This window comes from Calcarisporiella thermophila (genome assembly GCF_041956535.1).
Source record: "Calcarisporiella thermophila strain CBS 279.70 unplaced genomic scaffold VTP21scaffold_25, whole genome shotgun sequence".
In the NCBI taxonomy this organism is placed as follows: Eukaryota; Fungi; Calcarisporiellomycota; class Calcarisporiellomycetes; order Calcarisporiellales; family Calcarisporiellaceae; genus Calcarisporiella; species Calcarisporiella thermophila.
Window position 1 is genome coordinate 141,566 of NW_027192215.1, and position 25,700 is coordinate 167,265.

The following is a 25,700-nucleotide window of genomic DNA, read 5'->3' on the forward strand; positions in this document are numbered from 1 at the left end:
TTCATTAAATTTGTCGAGGAACAGAAGCATCATAAGGGGTACCCCCTAGGTAGAGCACTCTGGATGATACTTTAGTGTGTCAACAGGCGAATCCGTCAAAAAACTGACTACTCAAATTGCCGAAAGAAGCTCTTCTGAAACTTTCCATGGTCACAGATGTATCATTCTTTCATCTAGAATATGATAGAAGGTCAATTTCGGCATAGTAAGCGACCCATAAAGAGTCCTATGCTAACTGCATCTTTGTGCTTTTTTCATAGTAAATTATATTAGCCATTCTCCGGTTCTTAGCGGAAAAAGGCTCCCCAACATGTCCATGTCTGTGAATTCAGAGAAAATCCCTCGGAAGCCTAGACTCTAATTTTCAGTGTGTTCATGTTCCATCCTATGCCTCCGCATCTTTCAAAGGATTCTTGATATAGTTTTCTTATACATTGGCAAGTAGAAAGTTACGAGCGCAGGATGATGATCATAGCAATGAGCCACGCTAAAGTGTACACTATATTAATTCCCGTACCGCTAATACATAGAGAAGAAAAATGAGCGTACGGGGTATAAAGCACAAAGAAATATGCGTAAAGAAGAGAGAAAAAAGTGAAGAGGATGGCGGGGAACTGAGGAGAAGAAAAATACAGGGTATGGGCGTCCAATGAACAAGAAATATATACACATGGAATCGATTTAACGGCTCTTGGCAGCGGCAGTCGGCCGTGCGCCTTTGGCTTGTTGCTTTGACAGCTTGGACACATTTTTTTGCGCAGCCTAGAGCGAAAAGAATGGCATGGGTGAATATAATTCATCTACTTCGATCGAGTCCCGTGGCACTCGCCCTCTCCGTCTTCTTCTTTGCAGCCTCTATTTTCTTCTTCTCCTTCCCTTCCTTGATTGCCGCTTGTCTTGCCGCAAGACGCGCCTCAGGTTTCTGATTTTTCTTTGCTCGGATTGCCTCCAATGAAGCACCAACAATGACGCGTTGGTGCTTTACCATCTTGCGGGTGCGTTTCTTGGCCACCTCCACCGTGATGCCTTTTTTGTGCATGCGACGATAGACCACAGTCCAGGCAATCTTACGGGGATTGAGGCGTTGATGGAAGTATGAGTCTACTTTGCCATTGATAAAATGGAAAGGCTACGCGGAATGAAAAACCGATGAGTGTGTACAGAGGACATACGGATTAAGGCTGTTGTACCTTGCCGTCCGGGCGGATAAAAAGCTTGCCCTTTCCGGGGTAGATTCGGTATCCAGAGAAATGGCACGTTCAGTCCTGTAGGACGCGTTACAGTGAAGGATGAAATTAGCACGGGTTCAATGTCTTGAGCTCTTGTCTCAAAGAAGTCGATGGGAAATGCCCGGAGGAGCTCCTATAGATACTTCATCGCGTGTAGAATGGATGGATCCTAGCCCTGAGTGCAGATGGTATTCGAGATGGATGGATTCCTACTGCCTAGTTATGCTCTCTAACGAAGTCGGAGCCTGGTTTAACTACCCTCAACAGTGCCTGCAATTCGCGAATGATTTAGGTCGTGGAGGCAACTAGGAAAACAAACGAGCAACCATGGGCAAGCAACAGAAGGCCCCCAAAGGGGAGCGACGCATTGACAACAAGGAGGCCTACCATCGTATGAATTTTCTCCTTCAGGCCTCTGCCCTTATGTCTACCTCTACAACCGCCATTCGTCCCGCCTCCTCCTCCGGTCCTGCAAAGTCGTCCAATGAAGACGGCAAGAACGTGGATTTATCACCACTGGGGCGCTTTTATACGCACACCATGAAGTCCGTGGGACGGCGCCTAGTTATTCGAATGTAAGTGTAGTATTTTGGGCGCCGGTTATAGTCAATCCCTAAACATCGAGGTGAATTTAGGGATCCATCGGTGAAGCGAAGCATATGTAAGCGATGTGACAACACACTCATCCCCGGGCATACTTCAAGCGTACGGGTAGAGAGTAAGTGAACTTTTTTTTTCCCAGTGCGAGTGGAGACTAATGGGAACGGATGTGGATTAGGCCGACCACGACGACTAAACCACACGTGCCTTTTCTGCAAAGGAGAAAAAACCTTGCTTGCCCGGCCCGAATATACCCTGTTCACAGAGCGAGAAGAGGTGGTTGTGAAGGGCAGCACAGCCGCCCCCCCCTCTCGCCCAGGTGGGCAATGAAAATGTATAATCCTGTGTACACTATATTATCTTATTTATAATAAAATTTCCATGGTGTAATATATCCAATGTCAAGCGATGACTAGCGACCATCTACTCGTAGTGCTCGCCCTCCGGCTTCGCCGCCGGATCCAGCCCCATTGACTTCATTTTGACCGCGATTTCAAACAGATAGTCATAGCACTCACACATCGTCTTTGCCTTCTCCCACGTCTCACCCCACACATAGACGCCGTGGCGCCGCACCAGCACCGCACATGTGTCGGGGTAGCGTTCCATGGCCACCGCCATTCGTTCGGTGAGGTCCTCCTCCTCAGGCGTGTTCTCAACGATGGGTACCACGAGGGTGTCAAAGTAGCGGAGGTTGGTGCCCGATGTCCCCCGCCTAATACCCTTGATCATCTCTATCAGAAGGCACAGTAGAATGCATGTTAGGCGGAACCATACTCTCTTCTGCAACCATCTGGTGCCCTCTACCTTGATGGGTAATCTCAAAGGTTTCACCGGGGTACAATAGCGTCGCCATCACAGCGTTTTGCGAGTGGGTGTGAATGCAAGCTTTGGCTGCACGCATGGTGTAGGCATTATAGAAGAGGGGAGTGCATGCGGAGGGCTTTAGAGAGGGCGGCCGCCGGATGACCTCTCGATTGTGGAGCCGAAGCACAAAGAGATCTTGCGGTTTAATTCGCTCTTTTTGGACGCCCGAGGGCGCGATGTAGACATGCTCACTATAGGGACATCGATGTGAAAAAAAAGGCGTGGAGCAGGAAAAGATGGAGATAATACTTACTCTTCCCGGATACTGATGCCTCCTCTGTGTCCGTGAGGGATTCGGGCAGCAATGAACATGAATTAGATTCTTCGGGGTAGCCAAAGGGGGTACCGATGAATTCTTACCCGGTGCCAGTCACCCAGCCGAGCTGGTAGAACAGCCGGCACAGCTCAGGAATGAGATTGGCCGGGTGGTAGGGGTCGCTGGACACGCACAATTCGTCCGTCATCTCGTTCACAAAGGTTGTTCAAGGATGGTAGAGAAGGGGGGTTCGGGACAGAAAATCGTGCGATTTGCAGAGGATCAGGAACCAGAATAAACTTCGTGACTGCGTTTGAGCACGTTTTTTCCTAGCGAGAACGGCTGGGGATTGGCGTCTAGGATAGCGTACAAATCTTTATTCACAACAACAGGAGAGAGTCAGAAAAGAATCGAGGGGGAGTATTCAGTGAAGGGGTTATATGCCGGCAACAACAAAGTAGGGGGGGGTGCAGGAGGCGGGAGCGCGTACTGATAGACAGGTATAGAGTGGCAAGGGGGGGGAGGCACGACAAGGGTGGGTAACTTGGCTCTCGCCTCCTGCGGTTTTGTATTTACACGGCCTCCATAGATCTCGGTGAGCATCGGCTCCGCATCGGGGGTGGGGAGGGAGTCGACCGCCGGCTGCGCTACGGCGGGGGATGGTATATAGCAGCGCGTTGTCATCGATAGCGGGGGAGGGGTGTAGGGCGACATCGCCGAGCTTGGGGTGGAGGCGGGGGAGTCGATGGGCGAGAGGGCGTCGTGGTGCTCCTTGACGCCGGCGACAGTCCGCGCTCCCAGGCCGCCCGTGGCGCTGCAAGCACTCAGCGACACCGTCTGAGCCTGCGCAAGCAGGAGCTCGCGCCACCGCACGAACACGTCTGCGCCGACAAAGAGCCGGTACCCGATCAGGCGGAGAAAGTCCATCTCCATCTGGTTGACCTCGCGCACGGGCAGCCCGACGATGCGGGCCCATGCGCGGTTCGAGTAGTTGCGGTCCTGGTGGAACTTGTTGGCCAGGATGAGGGCCGTGACCAGCATGCGCCGGCCGCAGCGGGGGCGGATGCTGGTGGATGCGAGGGGGGGGTTCGCGGTGTCCAGGTAGCCCTTAGCGCGGAAGAGGTAGAGGAGGGCGAGGACGAATGTGGAGGCGGTGGTTTTGGAGCGGCGCAGGGCAAGGTGGATGAAGGCGCGGGTGGGGAGGAGATTGGAGGATGGGGGCGCCGCCACAGGCCAAACGGTGGAGATCATGATGGCGGCGATGTCTAGAGAGGGCAGCAGAGATGATGAGCATGGGAGCGAAGGAGGAGGTGGGCGCATCCAAGACCATCATCCCCGAACTTACCTATGAGACTAGAAATTTGCAGGTGGGATATTGCGGGTTCATCGTCACCATGGAGAGCAGATTGCTTAGCGATGGGGATGCCTGCCTTTCTCTGCAGCGGATTGTAGCGAACATTTCTTCGCGATGTTCGGCAGGCCAGCGAGGGCGGCTCGCCCAGGGAGGCATTGTGGGGATGGGCGGAGAGGTTAGCTCGTAGAGCGGGAATGTACATTGGGCGCAAGGGCAGGGGGGGAGGGGGGGAGGATTAGGGGGGAGGATTAGTCGAATCTAGCAAACAAAACTAAGAATCACAGACAGGCGAGAGCATGTAGATATATACGGATGGAGGCGATGATGGGCGCTGGATTAAGTATTAGAGGATGGATAATGGATTAATGTCATGCATATGTTATAAATAGGAGGAAGCGACGGTGCCAATGTAGTAATATATAAATAAAAAAACAATGGCGGAAGTAGAACCGCCAAAGCAGGCACCCACTGGAAAAGTGGCTGTGACTAGCTTGGAAATCGGCCTATCCACGCTTAACTCTCGTTAGCCCACTTAGCCTGTGTTTGGCAGAGCCGCTGGCTGTGTCCGGAGGGTTGCTGCGGAGAGTTTCGGAGATCCTCTCATTTTGCAGGGAGGGGCTTTTTCGATTTTTCGAGCTATTCTTATTTCTCATCCACTCTCCCGATTGAGGAAGGCTTGCGATTTGCCCAATTGGTCACACGCGAGTCGCTGAACCCGCCCATCAATCAGGTCAGGCCATGCATCGGCAGAGGGAATCGAGCAGGAGAAAAACGCCGGCCGCCGCTCCAGCCTCGACGAAGGCTGCCGGCCGTCCAGCCCGGCCTTCTCTTTAGAAGAACCGGTTTGTGCCCGTTCGCGCGATGCATTGCGCAACCCCAAGCGCATCGGCCAGCCCAGAGCCAAGGGGGGGGGGGGCGTGGCTTGCCGGGCACTTACCTCACCGCCTTGGGGCTTGACGGTTGGCCAGGGCGGGCGATCGCCGTTGGCCGCAGCCAGCGAGGCGGCGCGCTGAGAATTGGGTATTTCCGCGCGCTCCCATTTGCGCAGAGGCATTGGAGCCACTTACCCGATTTGGGGGGGAGGGATGAGGCTGGCCCATCAGTGGGGGGAATTTACGTTGACAGAGGGCGAGAGGGGAGCTCGATTTTGCGTTTGCGAATCGAAAGTTCCCGCCATAGCTTATTACAAAATTAACGGCCACCGGGCGGCCTGCACTAATGAGCGGGGGCGATTTAGCCGAGAGTCTCCTCTTTTTTGTAACCCCGTCGGCTTCCACACGGCGAAAGCTGATTGACTCGAGCCGGGCCAATGTGGGCAGGGGCAGAGCAAGGTTCGCAGCTGGACTCGGAAGCGCACTGCCAATCCATTCGCCCCAGACACAAGGTGAAACGCGCTAGCATCGAGCCGATCCCGGATTGACCCTCCGCTGGAGTCACAATGCAGCACTGGGCCGAGGGGCCAGAGGGGGGGTGGGCCTCGCGGCCCATGCGTCATCGGCCGTTGACATCAGCCTGACTAATGGGGCCGGCCGGCCCTCGCGCGTCGGCCGCTCGACCCCGTGAGTCACCGGGGCTGGTGCGGCGGCCAGGCGCAGCCGTCGCCGCCGCCGTGGCGAGACGGCATCGGCAACCCTGTTTTTGTGGCCGTAGGCTCCACGGTGTCGGCTCAGCGGGCGGCTGGGCACAGAGGCCAGAGGTGTCAAACGCGGCGGGCCCACTGGCCCGGCGCGCACGGCAGAGGTGATCAGGCAGCGGCTGCCGATGAAATAGCATTAGAGTTAGGGTTCTTGTTTATCCACTTCTGTCTCCTCTTGAATTTGCGAGCCAGTCAATGCGCATTGCGGCGAGGCCTACTCCGGCGCAAATTACTCACAGGCAACAAGCTTCCATATGGATGACTGCTCCCATGCGAGCAGGCTCGGGACACCTCCAGAATCCCGCTGCCCGTGCTAATTAAGTCTTGTGATAAACTCAAACCCTAACGCGGTGGGCCGCCCGCGGCCGCCGGATCCTCTGAGTCGGCTCGGTTGGGCTGCTGGCCTCTCCTTCCTCGCCCTTCTTCTCCGGTTCTTTTTTTCCATTCTCTGCCGCTCGCAATCTTATTCGCGCTATATATTTGTGTTTCGTCTTCTTTTTCTCTGCGGTCTCCTTTTCTCTTGCTCCCCCTCCCCCCCCCTCCCTCGCCCCCTTCCCACGCTCGGCTCTTCCTCTTCTCCTTAGGCCTGTTTCACGACACCCTTCCTCCTGCTTCTTATAGTAAGAGAGATTGCCCCATCCGTCGCCGCGAGAAGAAGCGCCCCGTCGCCGCCGCCGCTCCCTCACGCACACCCCCCCCTCCCCGCCGCGCTTATCCATGCTCTATACGCCTGCGACTGCAGCCGCCCCCGCACACTTGCACTATCATCTCCTCCAAGGCTCGAACGGCTCCAAGCCGCACCCGGTAGACTCGCTGTGGTTCCACGAACGGCCGGCCGCGACCGCCGCCCCCTCCGCCTCCGCCGCGCCCCCCCGCTCGCCGCACCCGATGCACAACAGCAGGCGCCCCCCCTCCCCCCCCTTTCCCCCGTACGCCCCCCACCCAATGGGCCCTGCCGCCTCCTATAGAGTGCCCCTCGACGCTCCGCACAAGGTGGCGGGTGGGGGCGAGGAGGAGGGCGAGGGCGAAGGCGAGCGCGGCGCGCGAAGGGGCGAGTGCCACGCTCCCGCCGGTCACAGCGCGAGCGGCCATCTGCACGCCGGCTTCTCCCCGCAGCCCGGTGGCGCGCCGCTCTATTACGCGGCCGCCACCCCGTCGCTCGACGGCTTCTCCACCGTCTCCTCGACACCCTCGCCCGCCCCTTTCTATGTCGAGCAACCGCCCATGTACCCCGTGCATCCCCACGCGCTGGACGCCGCCTTCTTCCACCCCATGGCGCAGCCCGCCGCCGCGCCCGTCTTCTTCTCTCCCCCGCCGGGAGTGGGCTATGCTACGCTGGAGCACGAGAGCGAGGTCGAGGAGATCGGCTCCAGCCTGGGCTCGCCGCTGCCGCCGTCCTCGCACCCCACCCCCTATCTCGCGTGGGAGCTCGCCACGCAGCCCGAGTTCCGGCCGCACGCCACGCCCCCGGAGTCTGCTCGCCTCAGCGTCCCCGCCGCGTCCCCGACCCCTCCGCACCCTCCCCCTCCCCCTCACCCGTACGGGGCCGATGAGCCCTTTTCTCTCGTGGACTATGCCTCGCCTGCCGTCTCTGCTCCCCAGTTTCGCACCGCGATCCTCTCCCCCCCTCCGCTCCCCACCCCGCTTCCCCCCGCCTCGCTCACCACCGTCCCCCCGACACTGCCTTCCTCGCATCCGGCGTTCTCTCCCTTGCCCCACGCATCTGCTCAGCCCCAGGGTAGCTTTCGGGGGGCCGTGATGAAAGAGAATGCCGTGGACCGGCCCTACAAGTGTGAGAGCTGCTCTCAAAGTTTCCACAGAAACCACGACCTGAAGGTAATCCGGGAGTCCGTCTGCCCGAGAAAGCTAGGCCGATGCTCACCTTTTTTCCCTCCCCACTCATGCTTTAGAGACACGCCCGGATACATTTACAGGTAAAGCCGTTCGCCTGCCAGCATTGTCACAAGTCCTTTTCTCGGTAGGTTGAAGAGGCTGTGCCACCTCGTGTGGTTCGCATGCCCTGCTGTCCACATACAGTTCCACTCACTCAAGCTTTTGAACCACCTTTGTAGCAAGGATGCCCTGAAACGCCACACGGTCGTGAAAAAGTGCGGGATGAACAGCGCCGCCGAGAGCGGGAAGCGGCCCCCCCCAGGGCCTTCTTCGGCGACGGGAGCAGCCGGGAAAATAGGAGACGACCCGGCGCCATAGCACCTCTCTCTCTGCTCTGTCGGGTTGGGATATATTTCATTAGGTAGATTTCTGCTGCTTCTCTGTTTAAGTTACGATGATCTTGGGGAAACCCGGTCATTGGAAAGGCCAGCTTGTATATTGTACAGTTTCTTTTTTTCCTTCTTCTTCTTTACTTGGGGATTTAATATTCAATTGTTTTTACCATTGCTATATAATTTCGTTTTAACTTCTCTATTTCTCTCGACTGTGCTTTTAGTTTCCCTTAATTATAAATCGATTCATTTATTGCATCGCAATTGGTTCTCCCCCATTGGCCTGGCAGGCTGCTGTCACCATTTCCGCAAATGGTTGTCCTCGCCCGACTGGGCCCAGGATCCGGATTGGCGATTTCAATGACGCGTTTGAGAATTCTTCGCGTCGCGTCTCTTATACTTCTAGCTTACATTCGCCGTGGCCAAGTCAATGCCAACAAGATTGATAAAAAATGCGGCCAAAGGAGGTACCACCTCTACTCCTGCAATGACCTCCACGACATCAAGGAGCCGCACAACCCATTCCGTCCCATCAGATCTTGTCAAATCCACCACGCGGATAGCTTCCAAAACGGCGGGCAAGACGGCCACCCCCACTCCCGCTTCACTAGTGAAGCAGAGCAGGCGCGCTGAGCCTGCAAACCAGGGCGCGCCCAATAGCAAAACTGCGCTGCTGGTTGCGAGCATCGCAAGTCTGGCGGCCGGGATCGGCCAGAACAACCTGAAAGACCAAGGTATAGCTGATCTTCTCTTTATCCTGAAGCTCACTAACGATGGGGAGGATGGCCAAAACCATAGAATGGAACCCAAGGATCACTAAGATGTTAGCCGAGCTTTCGAGAATGAAAGCAGAGCTCGTTGCATCCACTGAAGCCGATTTAAACAAAGAATTCGAAGATATATGCAGATTCCTGCGAGCGATGAATGCGCTACGAAAGGCGTTCGATGCTGGAGCAAAGATAAACGAGTCCTGGGTGGCAAAGGGTGCGAGCGTTTTGTTTGCTGGCATAGAATATCTAATAGGATGGTGGGGGGCGTTTTCAAGTGCATATCAAGTAAGCCGAAGGCTTTATCTGGAGAGTTTTATACGCGGTTCATTTTGACATGACTCTCTTCCCCCATTAGATCGAGTACGCGAGCCGTTCGGATTCTCTTCTCTCCCCCGAGAGCATCCATGCCGTCATTATCCATTCCCTGACCCACCATTCGTTCTTGCTTCACCATCAGTTTGCCTCTGCCTCTCCGACTCCTCGCCGCTTCAGCCAGCTTGAGTTGGCCACCCAGCACTGCAGGGGGCATTATCCCACCGGATTAAAGGTGGTTGCAAGCGGCTACTATAATTTGGGCGGCGTGGCCTATCAGTCCGGTCGATATGAACTGGCCGTTGAACCGTTCAGGCGCAGCTGCGACTTATTAGATGAATATTTAGAAAAGACAAATCAAAAGGACAATGCAGAAGAAGCGGGGGCGTTGGAGAAAAGAATGGAGCTTTTAGGTGCTTCATTACTAAAGCTAAGACAATACCAGGTAAGCCGTGTCTTTCCCCCCAATGAATCCTTGGACAGACTCTTCTTCAGGAGCATGCTTTTAAATGAAATGGAAACCTTACTTTAGGATGCACTGAAAGTCTTTTTCACTTCCCTCGCTCGGCTTTTACCCACCCAGCTCCCATCGTTCGTATCCTCGCTTAATCGAACCTCTCTTTGCAATACAGCACGTCTCTGCCCGACTCTCCCTCGTACTATTGATCGTATTATTCGGATTTCATTAGTAGAGCTAGTGCAAACCAACTTCAAACTTCCACATGAATACATCGACGCTAAAGAAAACGGGCGTGCGGAAGCTGTTGGCGGAATGCTCGAGTATGAACTGACCGTGCTGCATAGCTTTTTCGAAAAAACCGATATTGGAGCGCTGATGTTAAAGGTGGTCGATGAAGGAATATCGATCTATAATGAGCAAAAGTTTCCAATTCGAAGAGCCAGGTGAATGAATTGTGTCGTGTTTCATTTAATTATGGGTTGACGAGCTGACCGTAGGAGCCCTCTCGTGTTTTTTATAATAGAATATCCATCGAAAAGGCAAAGTTGCTCTGGACCATAGGCGAGGAGAACGCTTCGCTAGAGGCGGACGCATTATTGAATTGCGCCATCGATCTCCTAAAATCAGAGGTAGAGTGATAGATGCTTTTTTTTACCCCTTTCATCCACCTAAGCTAAAATTCCACCAGGAATATGGAGCCGATGCTGGTCTACAGCAACTCCGTTGCTTCTATCTGGGGGTGGCTTACGCATGGCATGGTATTGCGGCCCTCCCAATATGTAGGATGGATGCCTTTAAAAAAGGATTGCAGCTGTGGAAGGGTATACTACGGAAAATTCCTCTGCTAGGAAGTGGAGGTAAGAGTGAGAAGGGTTGCTCTCAATTCTGACAGGCGCTTGACCTCATGCGTGATTTTCCATTTAGCTCTCGCTGGACCAGAAGACACCAAAGCGACCCTTGCGGCCATTGATGATGTAGAGAAATTTTACGGCTTTCTAAGTACATAGAGAATGAAGCTTTTCTGAAATAGCTCAGGTGTATAGCTCTTTTTATTTTTATTTCCAATTGGCAGATATGCTCGCCGACCTGTTCTCGCTTCTCGACCGTCCAATACAACACCTTCTAACCCTCAAACTCATGCTTCGTCTCAACAACGGACTTCGTACAGAAAAAGACACCTGTCATCAAGGTAACTATCCTATATATTATATAGTTGAGGACAAAAGGGGGTTTTAAACTGTACACATTATTTTGTTTTCAGATGGTATTCAGGCATACATACGAATCGGCGAGGTTTACACATTGTTGGGCTATTCTGGAAAAGCTGGGATGGCTTTTTTACAAGCGAAAAGACTGATGGAATCGACAGCATGCCCGAACGAAGCAAAAGTTCGGTGGCTACTTCGGTACAGCTATCATCTCTGCTCCTCTGGCAATATCAAGAATGCGTAAGCGAACTCTTGATTTCCCCTCTCCTACCGTGGGAATTCAGCAGTGCTAATGCGCTGTATGTTCAATAGGTTGCCGGCGTTCAATGAAACGACAACCTTGGCAGATTTCAAGGCTGGACACAAAAATTCGCTCAGCGCAACGCAGAAGCGAGAAAGACACATACTTGTGACGGATGCGTGTCTCACGCGATCGACAATTGCATACGCGACGGGTTCACTTCACCAGGCAACTCAGGATGCTACGCGGGCATTGCGGATGCTTGGCAGAGTTCTAAACGGGCTAGCGAGACAGTCCAAGCTTTCAAAGGAAGATCAAGAAAAGACATCAAACAATCCATTTGTCTCTGTTCCCAGCGACGGAAAATTTGCGATCGAAGACGTGGGAGAGAGAGAGGGAATGGCGTCTGAAGACAGCTTGAAGGCATTGCATAAAAATCAATGGGGGCTAACTAGGGTATATATGCAATTGTCTATATTCCATGCTTTAAGAAGTTTCAGCACACCCACAATTTGTATGTTTTAGAAATTGCTCGACACGTACGCCCTCCTCGGCAAACTGTACGTCGCCCGAGGCTCGGCTCGCGAAGCTGACTATTACTTTCGAAAAGGCCGTATGCTAGCCGACATGGTGGGCGCTAAGGTGCTTGCTGCGCGGTTTCTCCTGCACATTGCCGAGCTGGAGTGCAGAAAGCGAGAATGGGAAGAGACCAAGGAGAATCTCGAAACAACACTGAAATACCAGCAAGAAACGGAGGTTTTGGTTAAGGATCAGGCAAGTGCCATAACTCTTGGAGGAGATTTGCAACTGCAGCAGTGTTTATACACGAACGCGGTGGGGGAATATGAACGGGCAGAGGGTTTATTAAAAACAATGATGACCAGCGAATTTATCGATGAACTTGAGCGGACTGAACCTTTGTAAATATTGCCAGCCCCGCTAAATGAAAGTGGTCTGCCCATCTTTAATTACTTATTTTCTCTTGTTCTAGGGGCAACTATACGCCACGGGAAAAGAAGGTCATTCCCATATCAATGCCAGTTACGCCAACCACAGCCGTCAAAGGACGAAAGCTGAAGCAGCCAGGTATGGGCTGGTTAGCTTCCAGGGGATTCGCTAAATTGGCTGACATAGTTTATAGTAGACGGGACACAGTTGGAATGGGTTGTATTGGACAACATGAAATCTTCGCTCTTCTACCGTACTGCTTGGGCCCTTTGTAAACAAGGAGAAATTCAGAGTGGGGAAAAGCTTCTGGCTGATCTGGAAAAGGCGAGGCTGTTCGGTGAAGAGGAGGTAATTTGCACGCTGGAGTCTCATTTTATTTTCGCTTGACTAAATTTAGTAGATGGAGTACTATCTGATCAGGGCTAAATTCGAAGTGTGCGCGGTACTTGATGAGTTCGCAAGCGACACGTTACTGAGCATGCTCGAGGAGGCTGGTACGTATTTCTTATGGATTAGTGAGAGATCAAATCGATGGTACAAATACTCAAGTTCTCTTGGTTAAAGTGCTCGCAATACCACTAATTGCTCAGAGTTCTCAGCCCAAAACAGCTGGCAAAACAGCGAGCCGTCTCAAGCTCGCCACTAAGCCGGTGAAAAACTCCGCAAAGCTGGCCAGCGCTAAGAAATCCACGGTGGACTCCAGCGCCCTCACCGCTCCTACTCTCGACGTAGATGCAGCTCTCGAACATCGCCTCGATCGAGCCATAGAACACGTGCGCAAAGCTTTTTCAATTGGATTTGATGGAGGTGCGGCCCATCTGGCCTACGAAGCCTGCCTATATTTTGCATTGGCGACTATGCTTCGAACTTATTCAGATCCCAAAAAACTAAGAGGAGTTGAGGAAGAGGCGGTGAGAAACGCCGCAATGTATCTGGGTAGGCTATTAATCCGCTATATCACTGATCTATTTTACTGGGCTGTTTTAATGGGATTTCCTTCTTGGTAATCAGAATTGGCAAAAGGGATCACGGCGCGTCGGGATATGCTCAGCTCCCTGGAAATGAAATTGGCACCGGCTCAGTCCCAAGATTTGGCCTGGGTAGATCTGCTTACTCTGAATAATGAGGAAGTGGTTGCTGAAACTAAAACCGTCACGGATCCTGCCGTGGTAAGCATTGAGGATGAAGAGGATTGGGACGTGGCCTGCTGGAAAAGGCTACATCGCTTATATCTTAACGAGCAAGCCATATCCTCCCAGCATTTCCAACAGCACTGGGTTAATGCACTGCCCATAACCTGGACAGTGTGCTCCATTGCTCTTGATCCGGAGAGTCAGAACTTGTATTTTACACGCTTGCGAGCACAGCAGTTACCGTTTATTGTCCGGATGCCACTTAACCGTCACGAGGAGCGCGATTCGAGCGACGGGGAGCCTTTTGGCTATACAGAGGCAACAGAAGCACTGGGTACCCTGTTGGAGCAGGCGAATGAAACGGCAAGAAATGGAAAGCACTGTGAGACCAAGGAGAGCAAACTGAATTGGTGGGAGCGACGACGGGAACTGGATAGGAGTATGGGGGCATTGGTTACGAAGATAGAGGACAGATGGCTAGGGGGGTTAAAAGGTTTGCTTATACCGGATGGAGAAGATGAGATGGCGAAAGAGCCGCTGGAGAAATTCCGCCTGGCGTTGGAAGCGCTGCTTATTGGCGCATCGACAAATACAAGGGGCAAGGGAAAGAAGATTCCATCCGGGAGCTTTAAGCTTGGCAATGATCTTTGCAAGGCACTTACTCGACTCACCAGTCGCGAGTCGGACGAGGTTCTCGAGGATGCGGTCTACTTTTTGCTGGATAGTTATCATTTGATTGGAATGCCCGTCGAGTACGACGAAATTGACGTGGATAGGGTAAGCGTTCAGATTAAAATATCAGAAGAAAGCCTACGCTTACCCTGAATTTGGTGCTACAGCTTGTAGAGGGTCTAAAGGCGGCGCTCGACACATACCATTCCTCTAATTCCACATCGGCCACCATTTCTTGCTCACAGACGCCTCATCTTATTCTTGTACTTGATAAACATGCACAACTGCTCCCTTGGGAATCGATGCCTATTCTCCGCAATATACCCACTTGCCGCGTCCCAACGCTGAGCTTTTTGCGAGATCGCATTCTCATCACACGGTTGCGCAACAACGGCACTAGTAACCCCTCCTCTGTAGAAACAGAAAAATCCGACGAAAGCAGCAGCACAGACCAATCCTATATTTTAGATGCTGACAAGACCTATTATATTTTAAACCCTAGCGGTGACTTGAGCCGAACTCAGGAGGAATTTGCGGGATGGTTCGAAACGTTACGAGAGGGACGTTGGGAAGGCGTGGTTGGCAGAAGACCGGCGGGGTGGGAGTGCGAAAGGGGTCTGGGAGACCATGAGCTTTACATGTAGGTTTTTTTTTTCTGTCGAGAATCAATATGAGCTGATATTCATGTCCTATGATTGCGTCTAGCTATTTTGGACATAGTGGAGGGGAGCAATACATTCGCGGGCATCAAATTCGCCGCCTCAAAAAGTGCGCCGTAGCACTTCTGATTGGATGTAGTAGTGGGCGGTTAAAGCCTGCAGGAGATTTGGACCCGTGGGGCAACTCAATGAACTACATGCTGGCCGGATGGTAAATATTCCTCCAACTGGCTTTTACTCAGTGCACGCAATTTATTTGATGTTTACTAGTCCTGCACTGGTGGCTAACCTCTGGGACGTGACTGATCGGGATATTGACCGGTTCAGTCGAAAGCTGTTGAGCGCGTGGGGAATTGAGGGGCACACTGGAAGATCCCTGGCGGAAGCAGTATGTAACGCCCGGGAAGAATGCACGCTTAGATATCTGAATGGTAATCCAATTTTACAGACGAAGCAAACGAAACGGTTTTGACTTTTGCCCTCAAATAGGTGCAGCACCCGTTGTGTACGGGATTCCGGTCTATATTCGATAATGACGTTTATTAGATTGTAGAAATCCACTTTTCGCACATATGTACAGCCTTTTGAGACCATGGGTGTGGAAACTTTTCTATTTATATAACCTAATAATCATGTATAGTTCCAAGTCTCAATCACCGCCTTCATTTTTCACGGACTCTCGTGGCTTTTCCATTTAGAATAACTAAACTTCGATGTTAAACCTATTGACTCGGAGCCCGATATCACTGCCATTATCTATACACTAGGCTATTGAGCATTTATCAAAAGATACTGCACTCCTCAGAAACGAACTTGAACACTTTTTATTATCCGTAATCAATTTAACGGTTGCTCGTGGCGAATTAATAGAGGCTATTTTATTCATGCTGTCAGATGAAAGTATCTGTCATATTCCAAAGTATCCAAAATTTGCTCGACTATCTTCTTCAGTGTCATTTTTTTGGACAACAGTGGTTCTAACAGAACGGGCATAAAAAATTTATACGATTTAATGCGTAAAGAAGCAAAGTCAATTCAAACTGGACGATTGTGCCGAATTTTTGCCTGAATATCACGCTTTTGAGTAAGGGCACCGTTGATTCAAGCTTTAGTGTCCCGCTCGAACACTAGTTTTAAATTTCCTAATCAACTAAGAACTCCCCTGAACTCTACCACAAACCAATAGGCTCGCACAATCACAGTGGGATATCAACTCGAAAACTAACCCAACATTTATTCCCACCCTCTCCCCAATCTCATTCATTTCCCCGCTCTTTTCAAACACTCAACATGTTCCGTGCCGCACGTATCTCCTTCCGAGTGTCCTCCATTCCTCGCCGTCACTTTGCCACCGTGGAGACACCTGGTGCAGCTCGTGTAGCTGCCGCAATGTCTCCGCTGGCGCGCCATGTCGGCGCTCCTTTACGCAACGACTGGAAGAAGGAGGAGGTGCAGGCAATTTACGATTCGCCTTTGATGGAATTAATGTTTCATGCTGTATGTCTCTGACTCGCTTGATATCCAGCGATGTCCCTGAATGTTCCCGTGATATATTTTTTTTAACCGTGTAAACCATGATAGGCTCAAGTCCATCGATTACATCATGACCCTCGAGCGGTTCAACAATGCACTCTCTTATCTATCAAAACTGGAGGATGTACTGAAGATTGTAAATACTGTCCCCAGTCCTCACGTTACAAAACAAATGTAAAAGCGCAGAAGCTCATGGATTCGGACGAAATTCTCGTGGCTGCCCGCAGGGCAAAAGAGGCTGGAAGTTCAAGGTTCTGTATGGGTGCAGCCTGGCGCGATCTGGCAGGACGCAAATCAAACTTTAACAAAATTTTAGAATATGTGAAGGAAATTCGTGGGATGGGGATGGAGGTGTGCTGTACGTTAGGTATGTTGAACGAAGTACAGGCTAAGGCTCTAAAGGAAGCTGGACTCACAGCCTATAACCACAACCTGGATACATCGCGCGAGTACTACCCTACGGTAATACATCTTTCCCAGCCACTATTTTTGCTTTGCGCATGCGTTAATATGATATTTTGCACCCCATCTAGATTATTTCCACGCGTACTTATGATGAGCGTCTCCAAACTCTGGAAAATGTGCGTTCTGCGGGCATCAATGTTTGCTCTGGAGGCATTATTGGACTTGGCGAAGATCACCATGATAGAGTTGGACTTCTTCACACGTTGGCAACTCTGCCACAGCATCCAGAGAGTGTGCCGGTTAACGCTCTTCTTGCCGTTGAGGGCACTCCGCTTGAAAACCAAGAGGTAATTCTTTCCACATCTTCTTCGAGTTTATAATATAATGTCAATGTTTTATTTTTTGGTATCTTCTCTCTCACCAAAGCCCGTTTCTATTTGGGAAATGGTACGCATGGTCTCCACCGCCCGTATAATCATGCCTAAGTCAATGGTGAGACTCTCAGCTGGCCGAGTGCGCTTTTCACCTGCTGAACAAGCGCTCTGCTTCTTATCGGGTGCAAACTCCATTTTCACCGGGGATAAGCTGCTGACTACACCAAACAATGCATTTACGGATGATCAGAAGCTATTTGAGACACTTGGCCTTGTACCAAAGCAAGCGGATTTTAACCAGACCACTAAAGTAGAAAAGGGCGAAAAGGTCGAAGAAGCCTCGCTGTGAATAAAGGGAAATGACAATTTATTTATACAAGAATGCAACATTCTATGATTTTTTATAATGTTTGTTTTGGCTCTATGGATATAGTTTACTTTTTGAATAGAATAAACATTCCAATAACGACAACCCAAGAATAGCCACCCTCCTCCTAGTTATACCTTTTCCCCAATCTGCGGAGGCGCTGTCTGCTTTTCAATTCTTTCCCACAGAGCCTTCAGTTGTGCATCGTTGGCAAATATATCCTTCTCCACAAAAAATCTCTTCGTAGTGTCTTTCCTCCCGTCCCGATTGATCCATGTCACGTATCGGTATTTTCCCCGCGCGTGGGCCAATTGACTAAGGTAAACAAGTGTCTCGCTTCCCTTACCAATATAGCTGAAAGTCTCTAGCCCGAGTAGGAAATCCCGCTGAGGGTTATTAAGGTGTTTTGCGAGGTGCTTAGTTACGGATGAGGGTGCATAGAGCCAGATGTTATAGACGTAGTTTTTTGTGAGCCAGTGGATAAAGACACTTGGTGTCAGGGCGGAAGTTCCAGCTTTAAAAAAAAAAAAACAATGTTAGAGCCCCAAATATTGATGTTATTTAATTGTTTATGAGTCTTCTAACCCATCGCTGCTCCCAGCATCGGTGCTTTTCCAAATAAAAGTACACTCGGCACTGCAATTACAGCACACATAGAGAACATGAGCGCCACTGTTTTAAAGCGGCGGATTTGTTCGGCCATAGGACCAGTATAGAGTAGAACGCGCTCTTTTGGAATTTCTGTGACGGGTTTCGTAACAACAGAATCTGATGCTTTAGAGGAGGAAGAGCGAATAAATAGCACAGTGGTGGCGGGATGAAAGGCACGAAGATTGGAGATGCCATTGGATCTCTTCATGCACAGATTGAGGAATGCTCGCACCATATTTGTGAATGGAAAGATAATATTTGGTTCTTCTCGCTGTTAATAGTACCGAGACTTCAATTAATGAAATGTTTAATTTTCGAACAGATTAGCGGTCACAAGTCAACAATACTTTGGACTCCTGCTGCCCCTTTCCTTAGGGACAATAACAATTACTCACCATGGTAAGCTGAAGGGATAGCCTAACAATGAAAGCAGAGTATGCTGTAATTAATTTGATATAAATGGTGTTCATCTCTAGGTCGACATAATTCCCCCTCCCCTTGAATTCGAGAATCATGTCTTCGACATTGCTCTCCACCCTTCTCAAGACATCATTGCCACAGGACTTATCACTGGTCATGTTCATTGGTATTATACATAATCATATGGTGGAATTTCATTAATTTGCTAAACTTTTTTTTCCTCTTCTACTATAGCCATCGGTATTCATCAGACGGTAATATCGAGCTATTCTCCTTGAGACCGCACAAGAAGTCTTGTCGGGGTGTAACATTTAGCCCAGATGGAGCTGGTCTTATTAGCATTTCAAAAGATAAATCGATTCAAGCAATCGACCTCAATTCCTGCCAAATAGTGAGCACCAAACCCGAAAGTCATGAGTAAGTGCACACCTTCTATCTTCGAGCTCTTTTTTCACAGCCTATAAACTAAATACACGAGCAGAAATCCTATCAATACGCTATTAGCTTTGGATGAAAATATTCTCGCCACCGGAGATGATGCTGGTATTATCAAGTTATGGGATATACGCCAGGGAACAGAAGTAATGAAGTATTCGGAGCACGAAGACTTTATAGCCGATATGACATTTTGTGAAGAGCGGCGTTCTCTTATTGTAGCAGGTGGCGACGGATATCTATCAGTATGGGATATAAGGAAACCCGATTTAGTGGCAATGTCAGATAACCAGGAGGATGAACTATTGTCGGTGGAGATACTGAAGGTGATTAAAGATTCTCTTGACTAGTGAAAGATACTGCCGTGACTGACAGCTAATTTCTTCGTGGAAATTTTTCATAAAGGATGGAAAAAAGGTGGTTGTCGGTTCTCAAGAGGGTATCCTGAATCTCTGGACGTGGGGCGATTGGGGGGATGTGTCGGATCGTTTTCTTGGACATCCGAATTCCATCGATGCGATCTGCCGGGTTGATGAGGATACAATTGTTACGGGATCAAGTGATGGTATTATTCGCGTTATCGGCATTCTTCCCAACAAGTTTCATGGAATAATTGGGGAGCATGAGGATTTCCCCGTGGAGCAGATAAAAATGTCGTGGGACAAGCGATATTTAGCAAGTTGCTCCCACGACGCTGTTGTGCGATTCTGGGATGTGAGATATCTGTTTGAATCGGAGGAGGAAGAAGAAACCAAGGATGAACAAAAGGATGAAGATGAAAATGATACCGGAGGGATGGAGGTAGATGAAGAGGGATCCGGATCGAAGAAGCGGCGAAAGAATAAGAAGGAGAAAAACGCTGGCCCAGTCGATGAGTTCTTTGCTGATTTATAGTAATAAATCGAATAGTTAGCACAACACTAGCAAAATTAATACGCACCACAAATAGTTTTGTGTGTGACTGCACGACGCTATTCAACCTAGTGATCCAGTTTTTAGGAAAAATAAATTTGCGGTAAGCTGGTGTCTTAAAGGCTCGGGTTTTTTTTCTGCCTCGCCCCCCTCCCCCCCTTTGTTTCCCTTCTTTGGTTTCCAATTCCAACGTCCAAGTTGGCTGAAGCGACAATAACCACGGGTCCGCTTATTCATTTGCGTCATCGCCTCTATATTTATCTCAGAGTTTGAGTTTCTTTATGACCTTTCATATACAATGCATCTCCCGTTACACCATATCTGTAAATAATAAGTTTTAGGTATATTTGTCACTTCAAACTCGACGATCTATCTTTAGTAATCTCTCTTCAAAATTCATCACCATTTTCTGAGACGACATCAATATGCTAACGACAAAATCCTTCCCGCATAAAACCCGGCTGTTACCTTCTAAAGATCGTGATGCCTCGCATCCCCGTGGGGATTTGGGGCTTCATCATGGGGCTGCGACCGGAAATCTTGGCCTCGTTAAATATGCCCTAGATCGGGGAGTCCCCGTCGATTCCTCTATCGGAGGTGTGCTGCCTATCCACTGTGCAGCATGTAATTCCAGTGATGGAAATTTGGCGGTGCTTCAGTATCTAGTAGAGAGGGGAGCTGACATCAATGCCACACGGATTTCGAAGAAAGAGAGTTTAGGGGGCGGAGGGTGGAATACTGAGGAGTCAATTGGGGTCACTGGATCGACTGCACTTCACTTTGCCGCTGCGAATAACTGCGCTAGAAATGCCGAACTCCTTTTGCAATTGGGAGCCCATATTGATGCAGAGGATAAATTTGGAAATACCCCTCTTATGATTGCAATCGCAAAACAACATGTCGACGTGGTGAAGGTATTAAATAGCTACGAGGCTGGCAAGAGCTACCGGAAAATGTCAGCCACATATCCCGTGAATACTTCCCCCGCCATTAAACGCAAAAAAGCAGGATGGAATCGACCACGTACGGCCTCCCAACCTATACTACTTGGAGAAGATCCCGATGACTCGACTCCAGTTCCCGCTGGTATCAATTCAGTTGCCACAGGGCGAAAGCGGTTCTCATATCCAGGAGAAGTTAATGGTGAAATCCTTATGGTTTGTAGCACTGAGCCAACCACTCCAGCCCAATCGATTCCTGAGTTGAAGGTATCCTCTGATACAGATTCTTTACCCGATTCTGGGCCTTCATCAATTCACTCTTCAGCGGGAGAATATCAGCAAATGCAGGGGAAAAAGCGGGGTAGAAGTGGGAGTTTGCTGGATCGTATGGTTGATTTACTCAGAACGCGAAAAGGGAATTGAACTAGAGAGATGATGCACTTGTAACTATTTATTTTTGCACATTTTTCCTATTGTATTTCAAACCCAAGCTGTGTCGATGTCTGTGAATTCACTTATTTAACTTTAGCTTGTATATACACCTAGCATTATTTCAGTACATAACGCAAATAAAGATTATACATAAAAAGTAAACAGAAAAGCTCGTGTATTTTATTGATATAATTATTTTCTCAAACTAAAAGATATCATATTCAATATCTAGTCTATAATGATTATTAATATTGGGCGGCAAGGGATAAATATTACAGATAACATAGGACATATTATAACTCCTTCTTTTCATCAGTCAAATCTCCACTCTCAATTTTTTGCCGTTTTTTCTCAGTAGCACTGTGTCGTTTTCTATCAAAGAGTGACAGGCTGCTCTCAATAATAACGTATCGTGAAATTAGGCTCAGTACGACCCCTCCCACGTACATTAATATGCGGTAATAGGGGCCAAATTTTTGTAGCAAGCCTAAAATACAGGTTGGATTAGAACGTCATTTTATCTTGTGCAAAGACAAGCATCATATTACCAGGAGGAGGAGAGAGCATATAATTTATGTTTACGCCAGATATCAGCACCACTGACTCAAGAACGAATACATGGTACAGCCCGATGGCAGCATAAGAAAAGAGCGCGAACTCCAAAGAAAGCGGGAACACGGGGTATCGGCCAGAGTGTACCATATAAATTGGGACAACCAAAAGGAGAACATGAACTAAGGGTGATATAAGATAAGTGCTCCTGCAGAAATGTCTCAGCGTAAAAGCAATAGGCGATCGTTACCTAGCCAAAAGTTCTCTTGCTCAAATAACAAGCTGAAATTCCTAAGATCTGGTTGAACCAACGCGAGCACCGTGGCCCAGACGTAGTGTAGATAGACATTAAATCCAAGGGCGACCATCCAGTTCTTTTTTTCTCCTTTCCATCCAAAGAACAACAAAATAGACAAAAGTGTCATATTGGCATGACAGGGTTGAAACATGCAGAGAAGAGACGAGCGTATAATTTTATGAATGGCAATAAGCAGAGTACTAGCCAAAGTCAGAACAAAGACCGCAAAATCGGTGAATGTTGCCGATCGACTGGGAGTAAAGTTTTGAAAAGCCAAAGGGATTAGATTTCTAATAGTAGTGTCAAATACGGATTAATGTTTAATGCTTTGTTTATGATCATCTTCTGTAAATATATTTACCCTTGTCGGTACAGTGCCTTTGCATATACGAAGAATAATACACCAAAAAACAAATTAAATACAAGTATCTCAGTTGCGTGCTGGCGAGGCGACAAGTACCTTGCGTAGAATTAGAGTGCTAAATACCAGATATATTGCGGAGGAAAAGCAAAAGAGAATTACCAGCTGCCACTCAATGGCATGAGCCAGTTGGTGGAGAGAGGCATCTCGGCGCTGAATTGCTTGACGACGTATTCTACACCATCAAGAATTAATGGAATGAGAGAGCTCATGATCGGATGGATCGTTTTATTTAAGGGAAGAGGAATTAAAGCTTTTTTAATTAGGAATCCATAATTTTGGCTGCGAGCTCTCCTCCCAACAAATTAGACTTGCAGCTGAACTAAAACTTAACCCCTTACTCTTATTTGACATTTATTTGAGCTAATGGTGCTACGTCATGATGGTACAACTTAGTGCAAATGGTTAAATAGAATAAATATCGGTCAAAGGAGCTCTCTATTCACCGCATTAACTGGCACTTGGCTTCTCGCAAAGAGATGTATTCATGATCTCCTTCCGTTGGTTCTTTGTCCACTAACTTTGGTGCATCGACGGGCCACAGCGGCCCTGGGATCGACATGTTTTCGTCTGCCACATAAATATCGGCGTCATTTTCAAGCATATGCGACGGAGTCAGTGTGAGCCGTATTGTCGGCAGCCTTTCTTCGTCCAAACTTGAAGAGGTCGGGAAGCCGCGCTCCACTACCTCGTCAAAATTCTCATCGGAAAAATAGGTGCGTAGTTTTCTTCGAATAATAGGCGAGTCATAGTAGACAGGTCTCGGGGAGTGTCCGTTTGAGCAAATAGACACTTGCTCCGGCGGGTTTTCGCACTCGGAGTGAATTTGAGAAGCCATGTATAATGGATCTACTCTCTCTTGGCGTGTGGAAGGATTAGGCGCATAATCAGTTTTGAAGTGCGAGGCTACAGAGTTTCCAAACTGTTGAGATTTCATGGCAAAAAGTTTCGGAAATGAGATGGAGCTTGAACGGCGAAGAGATCTGGATGTTGAATCGTGCGCGGCAAGAGAATGAGGTTCAGATTTTCGGTGGGAAATGCGTTTTTCTGTCTGGGAAACTAACTGTGAGTCCATAAGTAGAGGCTGTATGTTAAATATTTGACCGTGTCATACGCATAGAAAAGCACAGGCTAAAGAGACGTTATCATGACAAGTATTCACAGCTAGTATTTCCCTGTGATATCTCCGTTACCAGGGATCCGGTCGATGTGTAAAATAAGAAACCGGATGCCCACATATAGGTTCAAGGTAAAGCCATGCAGATCATCCGATTCGAATCAAATCCGTTACTATACTAATTCATAAGAATAATTTGATATTTATATTTATTTCAATGATAGAAGTTAGCTTTATTCGCTGTGGATTGAAGATGGTAGGTGATATTGTAGATAAACTGTAGACTGTAGCTAATATTTTGCTTAGTTCTAAAGGCAAATTAGCATTCAAAACAATAGACCAATGCTAATTATACCAATACCATGATCCAATTTACTTAGTATGGATATCAGTGTGATGGATTTACCCCATAAATTCGGACTAGTAAATTCAATTTTTTTTACCGATTTGACTTCGCGTTTAGAAATGACATGATATCTGAAATTTATCTGAAAAGTAGATCGTAGAATTTTTCTAGAATGCCCAGCAGAGAGAAATTGTTGCAAAAACATATTGCATATTCCCCATCCTCTCTTCCATTTACAAGTATTAAAAAAATGTTTTTTGCATCTATATCAGAGGCACTTCCTTATTTTATTTTATTTATTGCTGTATTATACTTTATTCTATTTGAATATCCAGACTGGCGTAGTAAGCGCTCTCTTGGTCATTCTACTTATGCCAAGACTCGAATTAACAAGGATGAAATACAACTTTCAAATGCCATACTTTTCCCCATATTGCTTCCCATTTCAATTTTTTACTTTATTTTCATTCTTACAATTAACACATTGCGTCTGATTATTTTTATAACCCTCGACACTGTGGAAATTTCATCCAAGTTAGCATTTTCTAAAGGCCTGGAGGTGGCGAAAGAGATAAGGAGATCTTTTCCACGATGGTTTTCGAGAATCGTGCTCAAAAATATGTCGAGAGTAATGAGAGATTGGGCAGGGCCATTTTTTGCAATAGCAATTAAAGAAATACATCATGGAGCGGAATTTATCGGTAACGAATGGGACTCATTGTGTGAGTGGTGGGAGCATAAGGGAAGAGATAAAGCTGCAGCAATCCTTGTGCCAACACTCGAATCATTTTTCGTCGCATGCCATACTCTCTTGGTCAAACCAGTGCAGTGGATCTTGCCGAGATTCACAATGTTGTTCAAAATACTAGTTCGAGGTGGAATCGTACTCATAGTGGACATATTAGAGGACTTGTGGTCTATACTGACCATATTGTATACGTGCGGGAAAACCTTGCACAGTTATCTAGTAGAACCATTTATCAGCACTGTGTGGGGAATTGGGAATTGGTTAAAACCGTACGCCATAGGATGGTTGAAATATTCGGCCAACGGAGTCTTGTTAGGCGCTACTTGGACTGGACATGCAAGCATAATTATAATAGAGCAATTGACGCCCATGATGCAGCAATATTGGAGACAAGCCGTTTCACTTTTTCTTTTCGAGATGTCATCGGGAGTATGGAATTTTTCACTCTTTGTACTCGCATTATCTCAGATAATTTGGAAGGCGGGACAAATTTGCGTGAAAATGATAAAATGGATATGGGATACGTGTATTGTAATGTCACGTCTCTCGGTCGTAATCTGTAGCCACGCACAGGATATTGCAACTCGAAGCTTCACCACAATTTCAGCCTCATTTTCTCCGTTGATCGCTATTGCTAGCTCGCTCGCTCACCAGATGTCACCTTACATTTTTGGATTTATTAATGCCTCTTGCCAATTCATTTGCAATCCGCTAATGCTTGCTACCAGGAGAATGATTTCTCTGATAACGGCCTTGATTATGGTAGTTAATCCATATATACAATCCTTACTTATCTGGGGCGGAAATTGGACTGCATTCTTGCTTTTCAATTTGTATTCGAGTATTCATGCGTTAGTTTCGTGGGCAGCGTTTAATTCATATCGTATAGTTTGCAACTATATCAGTACACTGGCTTCCGTACTTCCTCCATTTATTTTAGCACTCGACTCCGCAAAAAACTGGTGGATATACGCACAGCCACATATAATACAGAAGGGAAAATTCCTTGTTTTGCAAGTAGATGAGGGAATCGCGTGGATTGCCGACGAAGTGGTGGGTTGGGAAAAGCGGATAAGACTTGAGCGGAAAAGATAGATATTTTAACAGCGTTGTACCGTATTATAATTTGTGACGTCATCATTTGTGCTGGAACGTCTTTTCTCAAAAAATTGAACAGG

The 25,700-nt window shown here is 48.3% G+C and overlaps 14 protein-coding genes across 14 annotated transcripts; 7 read left to right on the top strand and 7 right to left on the bottom strand.

The window, feature by feature from the left end:
• Positions 1-796: 796 nt before the first annotated feature.
• On the bottom strand, positions 797-1,039 carry VTP21DRAFT_6053 (uncharacterized protein; the record flags this gene model as incomplete). The annotated part of the gene is made up of 1 exon (XM_069396642.1): positions 797-1,039. One exon carries the CDS (start codon positions 1,037-1,039, stop codon positions 797-799), a length of 243 nt encoding a protein of 80 aa, XP_069247322.1.
• Positions 1,040-1,556: 517 nt separating this feature from the next.
• On the top strand, positions 1,557-2,159 carry VTP21DRAFT_6054 (uncharacterized protein; the record flags this gene model as incomplete). The annotated part of the gene is made up of 3 exons (XM_069396643.1): positions 1,557-1,804; positions 1,865-1,947; positions 2,008-2,159. 3 exons carry the CDS (start codon positions 1,557-1,559, stop codon positions 2,157-2,159), a joined length of 483 nt encoding a protein of 160 aa, XP_069247323.1.
• Positions 2,160-2,252: 93 nt separating this feature from the next.
• VTP21DRAFT_6055 (uncharacterized protein) lies at positions 2,253-3,160 on the bottom strand (the record flags this gene model as incomplete). Its single annotated transcript, XM_069396644.1, has 4 exons — positions 2,253-2,563; positions 2,637-2,887; positions 2,950-2,973; positions 3,057-3,160. 4 exons carry the CDS (start codon positions 3,158-3,160, stop codon positions 2,253-2,255), a joined length of 690 nt encoding a protein of 229 aa, XP_069247324.1.
• A 191-nt stretch (positions 3,161-3,351) lies between these two features.
• Positions 3,352-4,508, bottom strand: VTP21DRAFT_6056 (uncharacterized protein; the record flags this gene model as incomplete). The annotated part of the gene is made up of 2 exons (XM_069396645.1): positions 3,352-4,217; positions 4,298-4,508. 2 exons carry the CDS (start codon positions 4,506-4,508, stop codon positions 3,352-3,354), a joined length of 1,077 nt encoding a protein of 358 aa, XP_069247325.1.
• Positions 4,509-4,955: 447 nt separating this feature from the next.
• VTP21DRAFT_6057 (uncharacterized protein) lies at positions 4,956-6,214 on the bottom strand (the record flags this gene model as incomplete). Its single annotated transcript, XM_069396646.1, has 4 exons — positions 4,956-5,368; positions 5,424-5,662; positions 5,744-6,061; positions 6,180-6,214. 4 exons carry the CDS (start codon positions 6,212-6,214, stop codon positions 4,956-4,958), a joined length of 1,005 nt encoding a protein of 334 aa, XP_069247326.1.
• Positions 6,215-6,659: 445 nt separating this feature from the next.
• VTP21DRAFT_6058 (uncharacterized protein) lies at positions 6,660-8,153 on the top strand (the record flags this gene model as incomplete). The annotated part of the gene is made up of 3 exons (XM_069396647.1): positions 6,660-7,778; positions 7,853-7,920; positions 8,015-8,153. 3 exons carry the CDS (start codon positions 6,660-6,662, stop codon positions 8,151-8,153), a joined length of 1,326 nt encoding a protein of 441 aa, XP_069247327.1.
• A 444-nt stretch (positions 8,154-8,597) lies between these two features.
• VTP21DRAFT_6059 (uncharacterized protein) lies at positions 8,598-15,103 on the top strand (the record flags this gene model as incomplete). Its single annotated transcript, XM_069396648.1, has 20 exons — positions 8,598-8,901; positions 8,966-9,222; positions 9,293-9,694; positions 9,782-10,152; positions 10,233-10,338; positions 10,398-10,566; positions 10,634-10,708; positions 10,782-10,898; positions 10,971-11,157; positions 11,230-11,614; positions 11,684-12,078; positions 12,150-12,244; positions 12,303-12,454; positions 12,507-12,600; positions 12,671-13,042; positions 13,118-14,016; positions 14,079-14,551; positions 14,617-14,781; positions 14,841-15,001; positions 15,060-15,103. 20 exons carry the CDS (start codon positions 8,598-8,600, stop codon positions 15,101-15,103), a joined length of 5,223 nt encoding a protein of 1,740 aa, XP_069247328.1.
• A 757-nt stretch (positions 15,104-15,860) lies between these two features.
• Positions 15,861-17,231, top strand: VTP21DRAFT_6060 (uncharacterized protein; the record flags this gene model as incomplete). The annotated part of the gene is made up of 4 exons (XM_069396650.1): positions 15,861-16,067; positions 16,152-16,565; positions 16,637-16,855; positions 16,935-17,231. 4 exons carry the CDS (start codon positions 15,861-15,863, stop codon positions 17,229-17,231), a joined length of 1,137 nt encoding a protein of 378 aa, XP_069247329.1.
• A 149-nt stretch (positions 17,232-17,380) lies between these two features.
• Positions 17,381-18,135, bottom strand: VTP21DRAFT_6061 (uncharacterized protein; the record flags this gene model as incomplete). The annotated part of the gene is made up of 2 exons (XM_069396651.1): positions 17,381-17,763; positions 17,835-18,135. 2 exons carry the CDS (start codon positions 18,133-18,135, stop codon positions 17,381-17,383), a joined length of 684 nt encoding a protein of 227 aa, XP_069247330.1.
• A 161-nt stretch (positions 18,136-18,296) lies between these two features.
• Positions 18,297-19,649, top strand: VTP21DRAFT_6062 (uncharacterized protein; the record flags this gene model as incomplete). The annotated part of the gene is made up of 5 exons (XM_069396652.1): positions 18,297-18,299; positions 18,377-18,486; positions 18,555-18,737; positions 18,802-19,081; positions 19,161-19,649. The coding sequence occupies 5 exons, from the start codon at positions 18,297-18,299 to the stop codon at positions 19,647-19,649; spliced, it is 1,065 nt and encodes a 354-aa protein (XP_069247331.1).
• A 443-nt stretch (positions 19,650-20,092) lies between these two features.
• VTP21DRAFT_6063 (uncharacterized protein) lies at positions 20,093-21,031 on the top strand (the record flags this gene model as incomplete). Its single annotated transcript, XM_069396653.1, has 1 exon — positions 20,093-21,031. One exon carries the CDS (start codon positions 20,093-20,095, stop codon positions 21,029-21,031), a length of 939 nt encoding a protein of 312 aa, XP_069247332.1.
• A 302-nt stretch (positions 21,032-21,333) lies between these two features.
• VTP21DRAFT_6064 (uncharacterized protein) lies at positions 21,334-22,523 on the bottom strand (the record flags this gene model as incomplete). The annotated part of the gene is made up of 5 exons (XM_069396654.1): positions 21,334-21,527; positions 21,589-21,774; positions 21,843-22,180; positions 22,252-22,350; positions 22,414-22,523. The coding sequence occupies 5 exons, from the start codon at positions 22,521-22,523 to the stop codon at positions 21,334-21,336; spliced, it is 927 nt and encodes a 308-aa protein (XP_069247333.1).
• Positions 22,524-22,753: 230 nt separating this feature from the next.
• Positions 22,754-23,386, bottom strand: VTP21DRAFT_6065 (uncharacterized protein; the record flags this gene model as incomplete). The annotated part of the gene is made up of 1 exon (XM_069396655.1): positions 22,754-23,386. One exon carries the CDS (start codon positions 23,384-23,386, stop codon positions 22,754-22,756), a length of 633 nt encoding a protein of 210 aa, XP_069247334.1.
• A 638-nt stretch (positions 23,387-24,024) lies between these two features.
• Positions 24,025-25,617, top strand: VTP21DRAFT_6066 (uncharacterized protein; the record flags this gene model as incomplete). The annotated part of the gene is made up of 1 exon (XM_069396656.1): positions 24,025-25,617. One exon carries the CDS (start codon positions 24,025-24,027, stop codon positions 25,615-25,617), a length of 1,593 nt encoding a protein of 530 aa, XP_069247335.1.
• Positions 25,618-25,700: the final 83 nt, after the last annotated feature.